The sequence below is a fragment of the Phalacrocorax aristotelis genome, chromosome 3, assembly GCF_949628215.1.
Source record: "Phalacrocorax aristotelis chromosome 3, bGulAri2.1, whole genome shotgun sequence".
In the NCBI taxonomy this organism is placed as follows: Eukaryota; Metazoa; Chordata; class Aves; order Suliformes; family Phalacrocoracidae; genus Phalacrocorax; species Phalacrocorax aristotelis.
In genome coordinates this window covers 98,834,388-98,853,637 of record NC_134278.1, presented here as the reverse complement: position 1 = coordinate 98,853,637, position 19,250 = coordinate 98,834,388, and the positions used below count along the sequence as shown (strand labels likewise).

At 38.9% G+C, this 19,250-nt stretch overlaps 1 protein-coding gene across 9 annotated transcripts in view; it reads right to left on the bottom strand.

The window, feature by feature from the left end:
• The window catches only part of CLIP4 (CAP-Gly domain containing linker protein family member 4), a 37,691-nt gene that overhangs the window by 15,231 nt on the left and 3,210 nt on the right, over positions 1 to 19,250 (bottom strand). For all 9 annotated transcript variants that reach the window (XM_075088687.1, XM_075088688.1, XM_075088682.1 and 6 more), the window contains 9 exons: positions 19,044 to 19,105; positions 18,317 to 18,463; positions 15,211 to 15,350; positions 14,207 to 14,300; positions 13,086 to 13,247; positions 8,385 to 8,503; positions 5,855 to 6,091; positions 2,412 to 2,547; positions 1,559 to 1,699 (listed from right to left, as the gene is read on the bottom strand). In XM_075088687.1, coding sequence (XP_074944788.1) covers positions 1,559 to 1,699; positions 2,412 to 2,547; positions 5,855 to 6,091; positions 8,385 to 8,503; positions 13,086 to 13,247; positions 14,207 to 14,300; positions 15,211 to 15,350; positions 18,317 to 18,449 — 1,162 coding nt within the window. In that variant the 5' untranslated portion in view covers positions 18,450 to 18,463; positions 19,044 to 19,105. The remainder of the gene's footprint in view (positions 1 to 1,558; positions 1,700 to 2,411; positions 2,548 to 5,854; positions 6,092 to 8,384; positions 8,504 to 13,085; positions 13,248 to 14,206; positions 14,301 to 15,210; positions 15,351 to 18,316; positions 18,464 to 19,043; positions 19,106 to 19,250) is intronic.

The following is a 19,250-nucleotide window of genomic DNA, read 5'->3' as shown; positions in this document are numbered from 1 at the left end:
AAACAAAGTTCTGCCTCTGCAGCTTTATCCTCCCACCCCAGCCAGTGAATCAGCCAGGCTCGGCAATTCTAATGGACCTTTCAACGCAAGAATATCTTACAAGCGGCAGCTTCCAGATTACTGTTAGCGGATATAGGCTCTGCCGGGCAGATGATGCATAACTCACTCTGATTTTTACCTAAAGCAAGTATCAAGTGTTTAAAATTTACAAAGATACAAATGCACCTTTGACAGAAAAGGTGGCTTACGTCTGGAACACACCGCCTGTGACAGAGGAAACAGTCCTTTCCATTATGGCTTAATGAGTTACAAACAGTTCACAACAAACTGAAGCAAACATTGAAAAATATCTAACGGAAAAAGCCAGCTTAGATGGATCTGCTCCAGAGCAATACTCCTAACAAACCAATTATTCCAAGAAGCTTTTTATGCAGGATGCCCATTTATAAATAGCTTAAATCTTGTGCTAATTGTAAATACACATAATTAGGGCTTACTTCCCCCTCAATCTACGTCGAGAAGAGTTACATAAATCATCCAAAATGCTGCCAAAATGTGTATCTTCTACCAGCCTGGCACATTGCTTCTATACCCTGCGTATTACTGGTGAAGTGTGGAGCATTTTACGGTGCTTGAATACATTTGATGAGAATATATGCATGTCCTCCACCCCTTAAGTTGTGCTGCCTTAGTATGAGTCACCTAAACAGGGTCTGAAGGGCAAAAGAATGTTAATGTAATATATTAACGACATTATTATGTAGCCAGCCAGACACGGGGCCAGATTATGCGTGGTGGGCACTGTACACAGCAGGGAAGAGTCTGTACTCCAAACACCTTGGAACCGAACCAGACAGAAAAGATGCCTCATTCTTACTTCACAAGGAGGGAACCTACACAGAAGAATTAAGTAATTTGAGTAAATTACTAAAAGACTAAGCCAGAGCCAGGGACTGAGCCTGTAACGCCAATCAGTAGACCGAGGCTGTATGACAAGGACATCCTTTCTCTTCCAGTTTGCCTCTGGTTTTACTCAGATAACTGAATGAGCACAATGAAACGCGATCAGTTAAATAGTTCCTTGATAATTTTGCCAGAAAATAAATTATATTTCTTCAACTTTATAGAAGTTGTACATAGATGAATTTCTAGATTTTCACTGCTTTCAATGACATGTTTCAAGTTACCCAGGAAAATCATAGTAAATGAAATCACGTTAAGTTGAGACATTTAACCGACATCACAGCCAACCAGAACTTGCTTTAAAGGCTCGAGAATAAACGTTGTGGTGAATTTTTCTTTAATAGAGTATATAAAGACCTCTACTAGTACATCAGATGACTATAATCACTAAGCAACTACACACAACGTCTTTCCAGTACTAGTTTAAAGGCTACTGAATTTCTAACTAGAACACGTAGTTAATAAATATCACCTTCGCATACCAAGTGATGAACTAATTTGAAACAAGTATTTTAATATGAAGATTTACATGATTGGTGCTGATTCTTGCAGATTAGTGTCTCAATCCTTTTTCAACATACAAGAAAATACTCACCAGAATTCACTTTGGAAGTTACGTGAGTCACATCTATTTTCTTGGATTTGAGCAAAGGTAAAGACCGCATGGAAGAACTTCGTACAGAGCTTTTTCTGTGATCAGAAGCCTTGCTGATTTTAGAAAGAGGTGCAAAGATACCTGGAGAGAAAAATCGTATGTGCCAAAAAAGAACCAGGAGTCATATTAATGCAACAAAATCTTCCAGCTACTATCTCTTACATCAATTAATTTGGGGTGGTTTTTTTCTGTCACGATCATGGCTTGCTATGCTGTCAAAGCACTCTTAGCATCAGAAGGAATAGCTCAAACGAACAGTGAAAACAAAAGGCTTATCGAGCAACTTGAACAGAGTAATTCAGGAAGTCAGTAAAACTGCCGATTAGAATCTTTGTCCTGATGGTAACATTCAGCCTCCACTGTGACAAAATGCAAGACTCTGTATATCACAACTGTCCATGAAATATCAATTAAAACACCTCAAGCTGGAAGTTAGAAAACAAATACAGGCATGACTCCCTTAAAAAGGAAGGCAAAGGAGGTAAAGAAACACAGCCATTATTGCTACAACACAAACAGATTCAACAATATAGATGGATAAACAGGAAAGACTATTATTCTCACTGTTTCAAGGAAATAACCAGAAATTTTGACTGGTTGGTTGTTTCAGTGGTTTTGCAAATAGTTGTAGTCAAAACACTAGGAACAGTGAAAAGAATCAATAAAACAAAGCACTAAAAAGCAAAGCAACAGAATTTATCTGTTTTCACTCTCCCAAGAGGTTCACATCTTCCAACACTTCTTTTAAAATCCAGGTTTTAAAAAAAGATAAGAAAAAAATTGAAGATTATACCGCGTTTCGGTGCACACTTGAAGTACTGGACTTTTCCGACGCTTCCATTGTTCTTTCCTTCTGGTTCGTCCAGCTCTACACCAGCCCACTGGCCACTGGCAAATTCCGTTGTGCCACAAAATCTTAATGTCCCGACCTAAAGCAAAAAGCATCCACACAGAATGACTTCGTTAAACAGCTTTGTTTACGGGAACATAGTACAGATTTTGAAGGAGACAGCAAATAGTCTCCAAGCTTTTGATCACAATAGAGAAATACAAACATAACAATCTCCCGTGATTACTGACGCTCCTATCTTTCAATCCCAGCCAATGCATTTCCAAAATGTATTAGTCTTTCTGCACATATTTTGTATTAAACAAAAGCTGTGGTTACTGACAGATCTCATAACAGACAAGAATGAGACGGTAAGTGCCACCGTACAGCACACCTCCATGTCGGCAAGGTACAGGAGTATGTGCCTAATGAGAAATTTTACTTCCAGTGTCTCCCACACCAATAGTTCCAGAACCATGGCTACACATCTTGCTGAACTGGAGGTTCCACGGAAATACTAGATTAAAAAAATTCCGTAAATATATGTATTCATATTTATACACACAGAGATATAAGTATATATTTTTCCATATATATTGCAAAGGTTAAAGGGTAAGCTTCAGAGCATACTGGACTTTTTCAGACTAAAATTCATCTCATTCCCCTCCTTATGATTAAACAAAAATTTAAAAGCCAGCCAATGTTATAACATGTTTTTTGCTGTTCCAATATATACTGCATAGACTCCGAACAGGTAAGTAAGGTAAGTACGTCAAGAATATCAAGGCAGACCAGTCTTGCTGGTGGACCTCAGTCTCCACAAATTTACATTATAAGCTTACACACTTCAACCAAACGAAGGAGGAATAACTAACAGAGATGCATTTAAACGCTGGTTTAAATTCATTTTTACACTTGATTTTTAAATTAGTTTTAGTAAGAAAAACCTTTGATCTTTCGGTTGCTCAGTTTTCATTATCTCATGTGACCTTAATACTATTAATTCATTTTTTACTACGACTTCACTGTTGAATCCAACCCTCAGAGAGTAACCAGACCAAAACCATGTTTTTTCTGTACTATAAAACCTTCCAGCTACTCTGTCTTAATGTTCTGTAACGAAATAAATGAGACCCAGAGCCTGTTGTTCTTTTACTCTGAAGATCAACTTTAAACTTGATTGTTATAGGCAGGTACATCGCACTAACCTAGACCCAGACTTTTTAGCTACCAACCCAGAGATCAAATCCAGCCAGAGGAAGCCTGGCCAAGCAGCCTGACATCCCTCCACTCTCCAGGCACCAGCCAAAGGGCACATGCCGAGCAGAGGGAAGGGGCCAGCATCTTAAACTGGAGGTGGAGATGGCAAAACTGAGGCTCTGATCTTGCACAGCCCTAGGACTTGTGCAGGAAAGGAGCAGAGGGCACGTCGCACGTGAGAACCATGGCAGGAACAGGAGAAGTTTTCTTTCAGCCACTGGCTTCCCTGCACTCACATTTCATTGAGTGTCCATTCAGATAACATATAATCTAGCAGAGCACAAGCTGGGGGTACCCCAGATCATGTGCACACGAACACCTGCTTACACAGCCTTTCTACCCTGCAAGACAACTAGAATGACAGGTGCAGTAGGAATCGAGAGAGGAATCCATTTTCCCTCTGGCATCTACTGTGCTTGGCTTTCAAGCTTCATGAAGGCAGCTGGTATGCTAGGAGACTGCAGAAGCAGGAAAGAGAACAGGAATCCATAAACATTGCTTGTAAAAATGCTGCCGTTCCAGTGCTCTCGTCCCAGCTTCCATAGTCCGGAAATGAGAACTGATCCAAGAAGAGGTTAAGATTTGGGCATCGTTTTCATCATCTTGTTCTCACTTTTGCTCCACCCTCCACTTATTTACAAGTATCAAGGGAGAGGTGAAGACAGAGCTGAGATCAACTTCTCCATCCAGACAAATGGAGAAAGCAGGTGGGAAACAATGTGGGAGTAACGCAGAACAGCTCCTCGCACACAAAGAAAGGGCAGGAGGAAAGCAGATGGGGAAATGGAAGATCAAAAAGCACAATCACACTCCTCCTTCCCACCTACTGTATGACAGCTTTGGCCCCCTTAAAAAAAGCTAGCTGGAAAGCCCTGCTGGCCTTTGGCAGCAGAAAAACAGCTTCCAACAACTTCCTAAAAAACACTGTAATAGCATACTCAATTTAAAAAAAAAGTAACCAAACCCAGGAAGCTCTATTCATACACAGTAAGCACATTACAGTACAAACAGTTCTATGGGCCTTACTTGGAGGAAAGAGACACAAGGGGACTAATTTCTTCCCTTTCTTGCTATAAAGCCTCCATTAACTTGCAGTACATTACCTCCCCTTGCTTTCAGTGTGCAATGGCGTTCTGTAAAAGAAACTTCCATGAACTTCTTACTGTCTTTAAAGAATAATCAGCTTCCTGTAGGTACTTCAGTTAAAATGCCTTCTGCATAGCTACTGATGCCTTCACTTTTCCTGACCCAATTTCAAGAATACACCAAATTAAAATAGAGAATGGAAGCTACTTTGCACTCTCGGTGGAGTTCACTTGAGAACACTTTGTTTTTGATCATTACAAATCTGAGGTTATACTAGAAAAATTATTAACGGTAAAGCAACTCAAACATAAAATTTTGCTCACAAATTACTTCAATATTTACCAGAAAAATATTTAAAGTCTTTAAAAAAGCTCTAGCACTCTTAAATTGTTTCAGAGCCCTTGCTATCAGAGCAAATAGAAGTTACAAATACTAAGCGTAGTATCAACATTACATTTTTCAAATACATTTTTTAAAACGTGTCTAGCAAGGTAGCTTCTTAACAGCTCTTCGCATCTGAGCCAGACCATATTAGTAAGATTCTTGTACTTCTGCAGAACCATGTAGCAACCCTGTTCGCACAGCACTGCTTCGAAGATTTTTAGCTGCATTGCACCAGTGAAATTGGGTTACTATAGGCTAAGCAGAATTAAAGTTTTCTTTTAACACCTTCTGGAAACTATCAGGGGTAATTCATGAATGCATACTCGTAACTGTAAGCTGAGCAACTCACAAAGTAATCTGTAAATTTTACCACCATTTTAATGTGACACCAAAAGTGTTAATAAAAGCAGAGCCATGCTGACGTACTATAGGAGACTGTTAAAACACAGTTTACAGACACAAAACACAGACTGCGCTTGTCAAAACAGCTTCTCGTAGCAGCGACTAACACGTAACTGTTCAGCTTATTACTTTCTGTAACCAGATCCTTACTGCCATCCAGAGTTCACACCTACCAAGCAGTGTTTTAGACCCTCAAATTTGAGGTATGTCTCCAAACGGGTAAATAAATTGACTGCCCAGAAATTAGGAGGGCAGTATCATGTTGCTCATCATACCTTCTGTCCTGCAATAACAACACGATCTCCCAGTTTCAGGCCAAGCGATAGAAGCATGGCCTTGCCTGTGACATGATCATAGTTTGGAATCATGGCTTTTGAGATGTCACATGAGAGAGCCACCGCATCCAGCAACATCTGCTTGATTTCTTTTGCACTGGCTGCTGCATCAGCCATTTCCAGTGGCATATCTACTGGATCAGGAACCACATCCGCTGGTATCTGCCCTTTATCATTCTGCAGAAACATAACATAGCACAGGGTTTAATGTTGTGACAAGATAAACCTGGTTAGGCAAAACCATAGCAGTTTATGACGTTCATTAGATATTTTTCCTATAATATAAACAACTATAAAAACACATTTTCAAAGGATGCCAAAACATCCTTAGATATATAAGCATTATAACATTTACAGTGACTTACTTTCAAAAGTACTATGTTATCAAAATTTTTAATCCAGAGAACATTATTGATACTCAGAACACATGAAAAACACACCTGTATGTACCTGTGAACCTGAACACAGATTTTAAAAAGTAAGCAAGAATTCTGGTCTGTAATACCAAGACTGTAATGCTAATACTTCCCAAAGAATTTATCTTTACCCAGTGTATAGTTTACTCCTCCTTGAGGCTTATTCCAAATAAGACAGAGTTTAAGATAGAATTTAATATATATTCCATGCATAGAATACACAAAGTTGATATGTCTCATAAATAGCTGAATAAAGCTGTTCAACTTTATTTAGATACAGACTATTGCATCAGAGACGAATACTCTCCAAACACCGCCCATTCCCAGAGAGCAGTGACTGTGATTCCCCGTATGTCCCATGCCACACTTGCCATAGGCCAGAGCTCTTGGAGCTGTTAACTCCTCACCTGGGGCTAACCTTAACTCAAGGCCAGTTGGCCAGACAGCAGGTACACCGCTGGGCTGCCAGGCTGCTACAACGCCAAGTTCTACCTACGCTTTCTTCAGCAAAGGCATTAGTAATGGATCTTCACCTATCTGCCAGCTTTCACGAAGTCTGTGGAAATGCAATTATCTCAGTCTGCCAAGTCTGTCTCAGCTGAGCCCTTGGACTCAGAAATTACCAGAAGCTCAAAGAAGGAATGGTGCAGAGCAAGACTGTATTTGCTTTGTTTCCTTAAAAAACAGACTAAAAGCTCAACCTTCCCTGAGCCCCCTGTAAATCTCCCTGTCTCAGCCCTGGAAAACTATAATCCTTATTCAGCATTTACACTCTGCTGTCCTCGTATAAGCAAACTCTACACACTGTCTCTGGTCAGAACTTTATTGTGGGATTGAAGAATTAAACACCTACCATTCCTTAAAAATCTACAGTTGTTACGTAAGTAAAAGGTCAGCCCCATTCAATTCAAGGTACCTTAAAAACAGGATATAGCAGAGAGTTTGTTTTGAGATTTTAGTCATCACATGAGCAATTGTTTCAGTCAGATCAGTCCCGCAAATCAGCCCACCAGGTGCCCTGCAAATCTTTGTGTCAACACAAGGCAGGGGGCAGAGCGGAGCAAGAAGGCAACAGTGGGCACAGTGGCACAGGGTTGCTCTTCTCAAGGGCAAAGCCACCCTTTGCCAGCTCAGAATGCTTGTGCAGCTACAAAGCCATATTCCCTGTGACAACAGACTCTTAAACATACAGCTGCTGTAGAATCTGAAACATGTACATGCATACTAAATAATGAGACAAAGAAGAAAAACAGCATTTTTAAAAAGATCTAGATTGAATATCATGAAGAACTGTATGAACAATGATGTTCCAAGAGATTTCAGACCATCAGTGATAAACTACTTTCGAGTACCTTTAAAACAATTATTTCTCATAAAAAAAAAATTTAATTTGAAAATGGAGAATGTAGATACTGCCTATGCCAAAAAACATAAATACCCCACAAAAGACCCAACAAACAACAAAAAAACCCACAACCACAAAACACACACGCCCACCCCCCCCCCCCCCCCCCGCCCCAAAAAAAATCCACAGACACCAATCAAAACCCAAGCTTTGTGGCTAGACACACATAGCACACAGCAGCACTTTACACTATAACTCAGGCCTATTATTTTGTTAGTAAGCAGAACAGTTAATGCTTCTTCATTATCAGTGACTTATGCTAAGCCTAAGTTTACTGCTAAGCAATACAGGGCATTTTTGGAGGTCACAGATTGCACTCCTGTATTTCTGAAAAGATCCACCACTGCCATGACAACTGTTGCAAACCACAAAGGAGTATTAGCAAATGAAAGTTCAAGCAGCAAATAGAAGAACTTGAAAGCTATTTGAACTAATGAACCAGACTGCGACACAAAAACACAAACTTCAACACACAAGTATGACAAAGCACACAAAATCATCCACTGCAATTTACAGATAATTCTTCTGAAGCACTATCACTCCATGTAACACATTTTTAGCTAAATGAAATCCTGGACAGCCTGTTCAATTTCTCCAGGTACGTTTTTTCACCTTTTGGCGATCTACAACCTAACTCCTAACTCCTTACCCTAAAGGCAGGATTTGCTCCATGTTCCAGTAAACACTTGACAGCTCCTGTACATAGGTTAAATGCAGCAATATGCAAAGCTGTTCCAAAATCAAAATCACTACAGGTGGCATCCACATCTGCAATTAAACATCACATGTGAGGTATGTAAGTCTGTTGTTATGTGAACATTTCACCCCAGAGATTCCTTGAGAGGACATTCATTTTAACAGTTTATGTTAACATTTAAACTGAGACACCATTATATATGTATTAAATGCATACGAGAAGTAATTCTGCAAGGACTATCAACCTCACCTGCATCTGTTTGTTCATACCATGAACTAGTCTGGAAGATGAGCATTTACTTTCATTCATTTTGTAGTACTGATGACTTACCTGCAAAATTTTTGCTATTCAGGATGCCCAATCTACCATGTTAAGATTATCAAGTTAGTAACTTTAGGTTTGCATGTAAATTATTGTTTCAGAAATATTAACATTTTATTGCTTCTATGTGTCAAATGTTAAAATGAGATGCATCTTCAACCAGTTGTTTTCCTTAGTGAGCAGGTACTGCGGCAAGGGAAAATTGATTATACCTCTGGTTTACATTGATTTAATCACCAATAGCCAAGAATGAAGTAAGAGCTAGTGATTTTTATAGTTTCTTTGTTTCCAAAGAATCACACTCTGAAGGGTCTTGCACTGATAGCTTGGAAAACAGAGTGGCACATATGACTAGAAAAGATTTAGCATAATATATATTTCCATCAATCGTTCCCGATATATCTTTCAACCTGCTATGAAGTTATTACTGTTACAGAAGATTGGAGTTTTAATTTCTATTTTGTCTTTGGCTCCCCTCCTAAATTATACAAGAGAGATGTCAGTTTGAGTCAATTATGTATATGACTGTTAATTAAAAACGCCATCTGATTTAATACACAAACCAAAAGCCAGCAAGTACGTGACTGGAAAAAGCACGTGATTGGGAAAAGCCAACATGGCTTCACTAAGGGCAGATCGTGCTTGACAAACCTGGTGGCCTTCTATGACAAAGTGACTTGCCTGGTTGACATGGGGTGGGCAGTGGACATTGTCTACCTGGACTTCTCCAAGGCCTTTGATACGGTCCCCCATAGTCTCCTGGAGAAATTAATGTGTTATGGCCTAGACAAGTGGTCTGTGCAGTGGGTGGGGAACTGGCTGACAGGCCGCACCCAAAGGGTGGTGTTCCAAGTGGCAACCTGTCACTAGTGGAGTCCCCCAGGGATCGATATTGGGCCCAATGTTATTCAACATCTTTATAAGTGATCTGGATAACGGGATCAAGTGTAGCCTGATGAAGTTTGCGGATGACACCAAGTTGAGTGGGGAAGTAGACACTCCAGAAGGGAGAGCTGCTCTCCAGGAAGATCTGGATAGGCTGGAAGAGGGGGCCAGCAAGAACCTTATTAATTTCAACAAGGAGAAGTGTAAGATCATACACCTGGGAAAACATAATCCGGGAGCACAGCACAGACTGGGATCCACCTGGCTGCAGAGCAGCTCTGTGGAAAGGGACCTGGGGGCCCTGGTGGACAGGAAGCTCAACATGAGTGAACACTGTGCTGCTGCAGCCAAGAAGGCCAACAGGACGCTGGGTTGCATCAAAAAGGGCATCACCAGCAGAGATAAAGAGGTCATTATCCCACTCTACTCAGCGCTTGTCAGGCCACACCTGGAGTACTGTGTACAGTTCTGGTCCCCGCTATATAAAAAGGATGTGGACAGGCTGGAAGGGGTCCAGAGAAGGGCCACCAAGATGATCAATAGACTGGGAAGTCTGCCATACAGGGATAGGCTGGGAGAACTGGGTTTGTTCAGCCTTGAGAAAAGGAGGCTCAGAGGGGATCTCATCACCATGTACCAGTACTTAAGGGGCAGCTACAAAGAAGATGGAAACTCCCTTTTTACACGGAGTCCCATGGAGAGGACAAGGGGGAATGGACACAAGTTGCTCTTGGGGAGATTCTGATTGGACACCAGAGGGAAATTTTTCACAGTGAGGCCAGTCAACCATTGGAACGATCTCCCCAGGGAAGTGGTTGGCTTGGCCACGTTGGACACCTTTAAGAGTCGTCCGGACAGGGTGCTGGGCCATCTTGTTTAGACTCTGCTCTTCCCAGAAAGGTTGGACTAGATGATCCCTGAGGTCCCTTCCAACCTGTGATTCTGTGAAGTATTAGCAATAATGTTCCAATTTGAAATGCTGGAGAGAAACACAAAACTTTTCACCTAGTATTTTCCAGTATCAGTCTCTGTCCAAAAAACTACTAGCCCTTCTCACAACGTGATAAAGTATACCCCAACTGTATCAAGACCCTTATATACTTATACTAAATTAATATTTGGGGGGCAAATAAAACACCTACATATGTAGAAGATATATAAATATATATGTCTGTATAGATATGTCAACTTTATACATACTAATGAAGATTGACTCTGCATTTTATAAAAATCAAAGATAACAAATTTGGATCAAATTTTAACAGTTTACAATTGCACTGATATGAATACAAACTTAGCTATCTAAAATTTAATTGGCAGGCATGTGTAAAAAGACTGCATTCACATGACGCAACCATAACGGCAGCTACGTACGCAGACGTACCTTTTATATAGCAAATGACAAAAAACCATTACCAGTTTAAAACGGAGTAGCAGCCGTGTAGCTGTATACACGCACTGAAACTTCCAAGTTTGATAAGGCTCTCAGGCAAGTATCTTCTGCACACACAGGAACCAATTTGCAGAAATACTTATCAGTAACGTCAGCAACTGAGCCACCAACAGTTGCATGTACTATTTTAAAAAGTAACTGACTAGCAGATTTTTTTAGACTGGTGTGAGTGACTTGCTCAGACTGGCAAGCTTCATGCTTAAAGTTTTTAAACACTGTTTTCTTACAGTTGTGTTCTAGGTCTAAGTTGGCATAGTACAGGTGACAAAAAGAAACACATTTATATCAAATGTTACCCAATAACTACCCCCAAACTATCTACGGGAAACTAATACACAGCAAGTCTGTCATTAGCAACCCATGCAGGTCACAGTCACTGTATAATGGCACCACACAACATTTCTGATTCTTAAGCCTTTAACAATTTTTATACTTAAAACCTCTGGCAATCCAAGATCTTACTAGCTCTCTGTTCTAACAATTGAGGAGTAAATCTATACACAGAATTTAACTGCAGAGTGCCATAAAGGAAACAGCTTAGCAGTAAATCGAAAGGAAACATCTGTAGTACTGGCTGTTTCACAATGGCTGTCTCAGAGGCAGCATACCGCTGTCTTGAAAAGTTATTTATACATTAAGAACTATTTTTTCTCCAGTTCAGTATGGATCCATCCAAGGCATATTTGCCTTCTATGTTCATCCTCCCTTCTCTGCAAACTGCCTGATGAAGTATGGAGCTAAGATTATTCTTTCTATTAATTCAGACCATCCATTGTTTTCATGCCACAGGGCAAATCATTTTATACATTTTCTGAGATTAAAAAAAAATCACCTGCTTATCCAAGAGTTGCCAACTGCCAAGGCATTTAACCAGAATGGTTTCCTTGGAAATCTGAGCAAATTCCCATCCCTTCAGTAGGCACTGCGGCAGGAGGAGATGAGAAGACCAAATGCAAATGAGGTCTGAAGGAAGACCTAATCTGCTGATGCAAATTATGGAGACTGGACTATTGAAATGCAATGTGGACTTATCTACTGTGCAGTCTTATTTTGCCTTTCATTACCAACCTACACGTCTTAGGTCTTAAGCCTTTAAGCCTGTCGCACCTCTAACAGTGCTGTTTAACAGCTACCTCCATGATGATTCAAGGCATGGTAAGCAAGCCTTGTGTACTCCAAAAACCTATCAGCTTTTCCCAATTTTGAAATGGAGTCTTTAGCTACACCTAGCTAAAAAAGGGCATTAATCATTTTGCAAAATGGCACAATCAGAAGGATATTCAGTAGAAAAAATTAACATTTGTGCAATTTTAGTATTAAAATTGCTTACTGGTTTTGATATCCTGACCAAAGTAGGAACAAATGGTTTTGGTTCAGAACCATTTCTGTATTTTCATTTGATTAGTATAAATAGGGCTGAATTACCAATCCTTTCATATTATACCTATTTAAGTCAAACGCTAAAGCCAAACTGTTCCTTACACGAGACCTTCTAGGTAGCAGAGAAGTGGGAAAAATGAGCATGTCGAAGTTGCTTCAGTCACTAGTTTGCCACATACCGTTGCCAAATCCCCACTTCTCCTTAACCCTTCTCCCAGCTTTTCAAATATATTTCTCAATGTTTAAGGAATCTTAAAAAGCCTAAGAATTTACCCGAATAGTTACATCTTTGGTTTTCTGCATACATTCTCTTAGAGCTCAACAACTTAAAATTAACCTGTTTGCTATCCTTTCTATTACATACTTCACTACCACCTTGTATGAAGCTCAAGTTTAAAAAACAGCAATGGAATCACTGCGTTAAACAAAAAAAGAAAAAAAAAGGTTAAGAGGAAAATGAACCAATGAGGATGACTAAAAGAATAAGAAATTAGAAATTATTTATGCATAATGGATAAACAAACCCTACACTAAAAGACCACTATACACCAGCTTAGAGTCAACAGAGTAACAAAATATGAGCAACTACATGAAATAAAAGTAACAATGCCTACCTTTTGGCTTTGCATTTTTCAAAATAACACTAATAAGTTCTGGAACATCAAAGTAGGCAGCATAATGCAAGGCATTCATATTTGTCCAGCGGCTACGTAAACTGCTATCAGCACCCAAATCAATAAGCTGTGTCGCAAATTTTACAGCGGTTTCAACATCACCTGCCAGGTAAATTTGGTAGAATATGGATTAGATATTTATTTGACCTCAAAAAACATGCACATGCTTATGTGTAATACATAATGTAGGTTAAACCCTCAAAGCTCACAGCAGAACAATTACTATGCCTTTCTTTTTAGGACTGGATTGCAGAAGTCTTTGCCTTTTATCAGAAAGGGCTGAAATCTTTACTACAGTATCTCATAACATTATCTCTAATGTAAATAATGTGTCACCCACCAAAACCACAGTTTTTATTATCTGTAAGAAGAAAAAAAATTACAGGCCACAGTGCTGAAGTTTACGTTAAAAGATCTGCCAACACCAGAAAAGCTAACCTATGCCAGCCCTCACTCAGAAGCTTAGTTCAAACTCAGAGGAGAACTGGGTTCAGGTCAACAAAAAGTAGCACAACACAGGAAAGATAATAGGGGTGTTCCAACAGATAAATATGTTTTTATTTCCTATAGACCATAATAATTATATTCTTTATAATTTCTATTATAATATTTCTTATTTCTTATGACCATAACAATGCAAAGATTATTGTTTTTTCTTTCACCCTGATCATGTCAGCAGAAAAGAAAAAAAAACAGAAAAGAACAGCCAGTCACCTAAATGTTCAAGTTTCACTGATGTAAGAGGTCTGTCGATATCACAGTTTGCAGTTTGTACCTCAGTCTGAAACAGCCTTTGCTACATTAAATATATGTTTAAGCTGGCACTATTGTTTGCAATACCTATACCACTAACTCAATCCTACCTGCCACAGCCATAACTGCGCTACAGTTCTCTATCTTTCTTTCTGGTCAGCACTAGAAGAGCCAAAACCAAGCACAAAAAAAAAAAACAAAAAACCAATAATCCATCTACCACAAGGAAAAATTCTGTAATAGTCAGTGGAATTAGCCTTTGCGAATTAATTAGGTTTTTACATCTGTAATGGCGCTCCTTTACTCACCAATACCATGAGCCCCTGATTTGCAAGTGTAATGCAAGAGAGTCATATCAGTCAGTCCATCTCTGTCATTCACATTGCAACCCCTCTTAATGATCTGAGAGACAAGTGGAAAACAAGCACATTTTAGCTCTAGCATATCTCTGACATCAGTATTGTGCAGTAAGTTATTTCAGATATACTGACTACTCCTGGATTCATTTCAATGGCTAATAACAAAGATGCCAGCCAGAATAGCCTGCAACTGTAGAACTGAGCAACATGCACAAATGTAATAAATAGTATTATATGAATATCATTAACCTTCATTGTTTACAGATTTTAAAGCTTCTTTATATCATTACTTCTAGCACACATTTCACACACTGAAAAGTTAACCGCTTAACTGAACAATAAGAAAATGAAATAATTTATGAAGTCTCTCCCCTTGTTCTTCAATCTCTCAACAACCCCCTCTCCCCCCCAAAAAAAAGCCCCCAGTTATACTACAGTAGGAAGAATCTTTACTACGCTTCCCGACCTGCCTAGAAAAGCCTGTAATCCAGAAGAAAAATAAGAAAGTAGGATGGAATTTCTAGAAACAAGGTGTCTTTTGAAAGTGGCCCACTGCAGATTGCAGAGAGATTTCCACTCCTAAATCATTCTGTGCCTTGGAAACATTGCCCTTAAGGTGAGCCTTCACTGTAACTTCATATATTGGTGTTTATGATCATTGCTAGGTAGGAAACTGAAACACCAAGGTAAAGGGTCTCCAAACAACTGCTTTGAGAAGAAACATTGTATCTCCCTCCTATCCAAATGTACTGAATTTTAATCCATCATCTTCCTCTTTCCAAATGAAAGCTGACAACATCTGGAACACAAGGCACTGATCAGTAACTACTTGTTAAAAGGCGCTGCATCTACGTTTGTGATCAGTTCTGCTTCAAATGAACTGTTTTTATTCATTGTCAACAGAGTACTACTTTAACACTGAGAGCATTCAAGGATATTCATTTATAACTCACCTCATTCCCAATAACATCAATATTCTGCTGGACCTGTGGAACCCACTGCCTTAAGATAGCAAACAATTCAGAAACAGATGTTTTGGGGTTGAAAAGTATTTCTTGGCATGCCACATCATTGGGATCGAAGAAGGAAAACTCTGTCAAAAAAAGTAATCAGTAGGTACAATTGTAAGTTTTAACATGCATCTTGTTTTTCAAACTCAGAGGCAAAGCATAGCAGAGGGAGTCATTTCACTGCTAATCACAGTGGAAAATCAGAATGTTGAATTAGTTTAGAAAAATTCCTTTAACATCTGGTCTATTTTTCCTTTAATACTAAGGTCTTGCTTATACTTCTGAAAAAGCTTTGAATCAGCAACCAATACAACGGTACTGCAAGACTGATTTTAAGTTTAGGGAAGAACTAACTGAGATGTGCGGTGATTATGCTAATAAGGGTTTACTCTTGCATCAAGCTAGCCAAAGACTGCTGATTCTAAGCTGCTCCCAGGCACAGACAAGCCTCTTGATCTTTCAGTGATTAAATATGTGTACATGATTTCTCCATATGCTACAAAACATGTCTTACTTCTTCTACCATCACAATTAACATAAAACATACCAAAATATAAACACAGGCACAAATCAGGAAGGCATCCTATGGCCTCCATTATTTCCAGATATTTCATTAATGTATCAGTCCCAGGTGGTGGCAGCTACAGGTAACAAAGAGCCTTCAAAAATTAAGCCACCAAAACAAGACCAGAAAAAAAGATAGCTTTTTAAGATTTTAAGCCTCATGTTGCTTCAGGGAACCCAAAGTATAAGGTGTAAAACTACCTTATTAATAAAGTACAATTTATCATGTTACTTGCAGATGTATGTGTGCACACATATAGACACAAACTGTAATTTAAATTTGTGGAACTTCTTCCAACTCTGAAAAACTCTATGAAAGATTCTGGATAGCAATGGCTATTAGGAAAGGGAATGGAAGCACAATCTACTGTCATCAGCAAATGACTGAACCATGGAAAGCACTGAGCTTTTACTCTCGCTGCAACTATCAGGGAGTTGCCTTTTAAAAAGGTTTCAAAGAAATGTGCAATGTCAGCTTGCATCAACCCCAGATACGAAGGCTCTCAGAGCAGACATACAGTTTAAGTAAAACAGCATCAGCCATCTCGGTATATGACATGGTACAAACTACCTCTGGATGAATCATCATAACCCTTCCTCAAAAATAGCATACCATGCTTCTGCATTGGATTAACAGATAAAAGCACACACGGAGCTCGCCTCCTGACTATCTAGAGTTCCTCTAACTGCATTGCCTTGATTCAACAAGAATGAAAAAGGAAGACAACTTCACTGATATTTAGCACAAATTTTTATTTGCACGTAGCATATAAAAAAAGGCAAACCCCTGATCTCCCAGCACAACACAAACTGTGCTTCTTACCTACGTCCCATGCATTGACACAGATCTACTGATTTATCTACCAATATTTAACTTCTGCATAAACCACAGTTGGTCTATTGCTGAAAAGCTATGAAGCAAACAGAGAACAAGCCAACACGATTAATGGTCTTATACATAACATGCATGATTCTTACTCTGCCAGGAAGATTTCTAGCTACGAACATGTACCAAATTATATATCGGAAATCAACTCTAATAGACCGTTAGAATCAGCATGCTGGGTAAAAACCTGAGTATATATTAGGGATTAATAACAAGCATTGTAAGTGCTTAGCAAGCGATCATCTGTAGCATTTGCAAACCAAAGAAATGTTACAGAAAACCTGTGAGAACAAAAAGTTCCATGAAAGGATGACAATGGCATCTAGATAGTTTAAAACACTGACTTCTCCACCTCCCTCTCCCCCATGCATTGATGACAGTGCTCAACGGTATTAAGGAAAAATAAATGCACTTAAAGTAATGACCAAGAATCTTTGTCTGTTGTGGTTTAACCTTTACCCAAATTTGGTGATATTAGTGTTACACAGGTGACAGTGACCTCCTATAAAAGGAATTTTTTTTTTATTCAATGTGCAGGCATAGACAGAGTAGGACAGAGACTAGTGATATTGTAGTGTTATTAGAAGATATCACAACACAACAATGTTTAAAGAAGGACGAATGGAAAACTGTTCTAAGGGATATGAAAGCAGAGCGGAATAAATCATGGCAGTACTCAGAGCACAACAGGACAGGCAAGTTATGAGAACAGGGCTAAACCATGTAAAAATACAAGCTCATGTACTAAAATATATCATATGGAACTGTTACATTTCCAACCTGTGCTAACTCATCAAATGGGTCTCAAGAATGCTGAGTCTGTCAAAGACAGACATTACATGTATTTATTTTTCCTCAATACAGTTGATTGCTTCAGTCAATGCATGGGAAAAACAGAGGTGGAGGCAGCAATTTTTAAGGAACATAGATGCTATTAACAACTTCTGCAATATTCAAAGGCATTATAATTGTAGCTATCTATGAAGATCCTTACCTACAGTGACATTTTAATGTACTATATATCCTGTTTAAGATATCATTACAATACACACATGTGAAGACAATTCAACATTATTTCAAAAGCTGATCGCTGATACTTGCTATAATTTTCTAAAGCTCATTTCACACTCCTTACCACCGCAAACATCTACACTTCCAACAGAAGTTGGATGAAGTTGGAATAGACTTCCCTATAGTCTACTGTTTACATAGTGAAAGCAAGAGAAAAAAGTGCATTTCTAGAGGTTTTAAATATTATTTAGATGCTTAACTACATTTAGTTGCTGCAGTTTCACATCTTAACACAATATCCAGGTCTACATTAGTATGTAAAAAGCCTACAAACATCTGACCACACAGAAAGAAGAAACAGTAAGAAGGAAAAGATATTATAATTTAAAATGTATGCAATAAGAAAAATAGAAGCAGCATGGGTCTTCATCTTTCATTTCCTTTAAAAAAATAATAGAGAGTTCATTTAACAAGTAGTAAACTTTTTCTGAGAAGGACTAAATTAAGAGTTGAAAGCTTTTCTTAAACTTTCTTATTGAAATTTATTCTCTGCTGATCACAAATTCCTTTTCTGTTAAAAGTACATACCACAGTCTGAAGGCATTGGTGCTGCAGCAACAGAAAAAGTAACTGATGTTTCAGAGTTTGGGAATAAGAACCGTTCTCTTTCAATGAGGGAATCTCCTTCTAAGGAAGGTTCTGGGAGATCCTCTATGGTCATCTTCTAGAAAGCCACTTTAGGAGAAAAAAAATTTAATAAATAACCTCATTGGAAATACTTTGGATTAGTTCTATCATAGCAAGATATACTGTGCAATGAAACTAAAATCTTTCCTTTTTGTAAACATAAACTCTTACTACCATTACATTCTCACTAACTAATAAAGTTAATTAGTAAAAGTTAGTAGAGTACGGTGTCAAGGACAGCCAACTTCTAGTTTCGACTTCATCACTAAACTTTCATGTTACTAATAGCAAACATTATATTTCTCCCCAGTTTTCCACTTGAGCAGTAATGAAAATAATTAGCAACCACACAGTGAGGATGAATGGATTAGTGTATTTTACAGCTTTCTAAAAATGTGAAGCATCAAGCACCGGGCCTCGTACTCTGCAGGCATATTGCTTTCCTTCACTATGAGCAAGAATGTGCTACCAGCTACTGCTTTCTCCTCCTTCAAAATTCTCAGCACTTTAATCTTCCCCCACAAAGCTGCAGACAATTCATCACTGAGTGACTCACTCCTGGACCCATGATTCCATATCAGCTCCTTTCTCAGCTTCTCCCCTCTATGTTTTAAAATAGCATACTTACCGCAGTGTTGTAACCTCCACCCTGGTGTTGTTTCCAGTCAACTTTTCAGGCCTGAGATCAACCTAGGAGAGGGAAGAAAGATTAAATGGCCATACAGAGTTATAGTGACATTTTCTAATCGCCAGGCCAAGTTACATTCTAGTCATGGTTCAAACGCTAAGATCAGGGGAGAGCTTGTAAGACATCTACTCGGGCAAATCCAGTAAC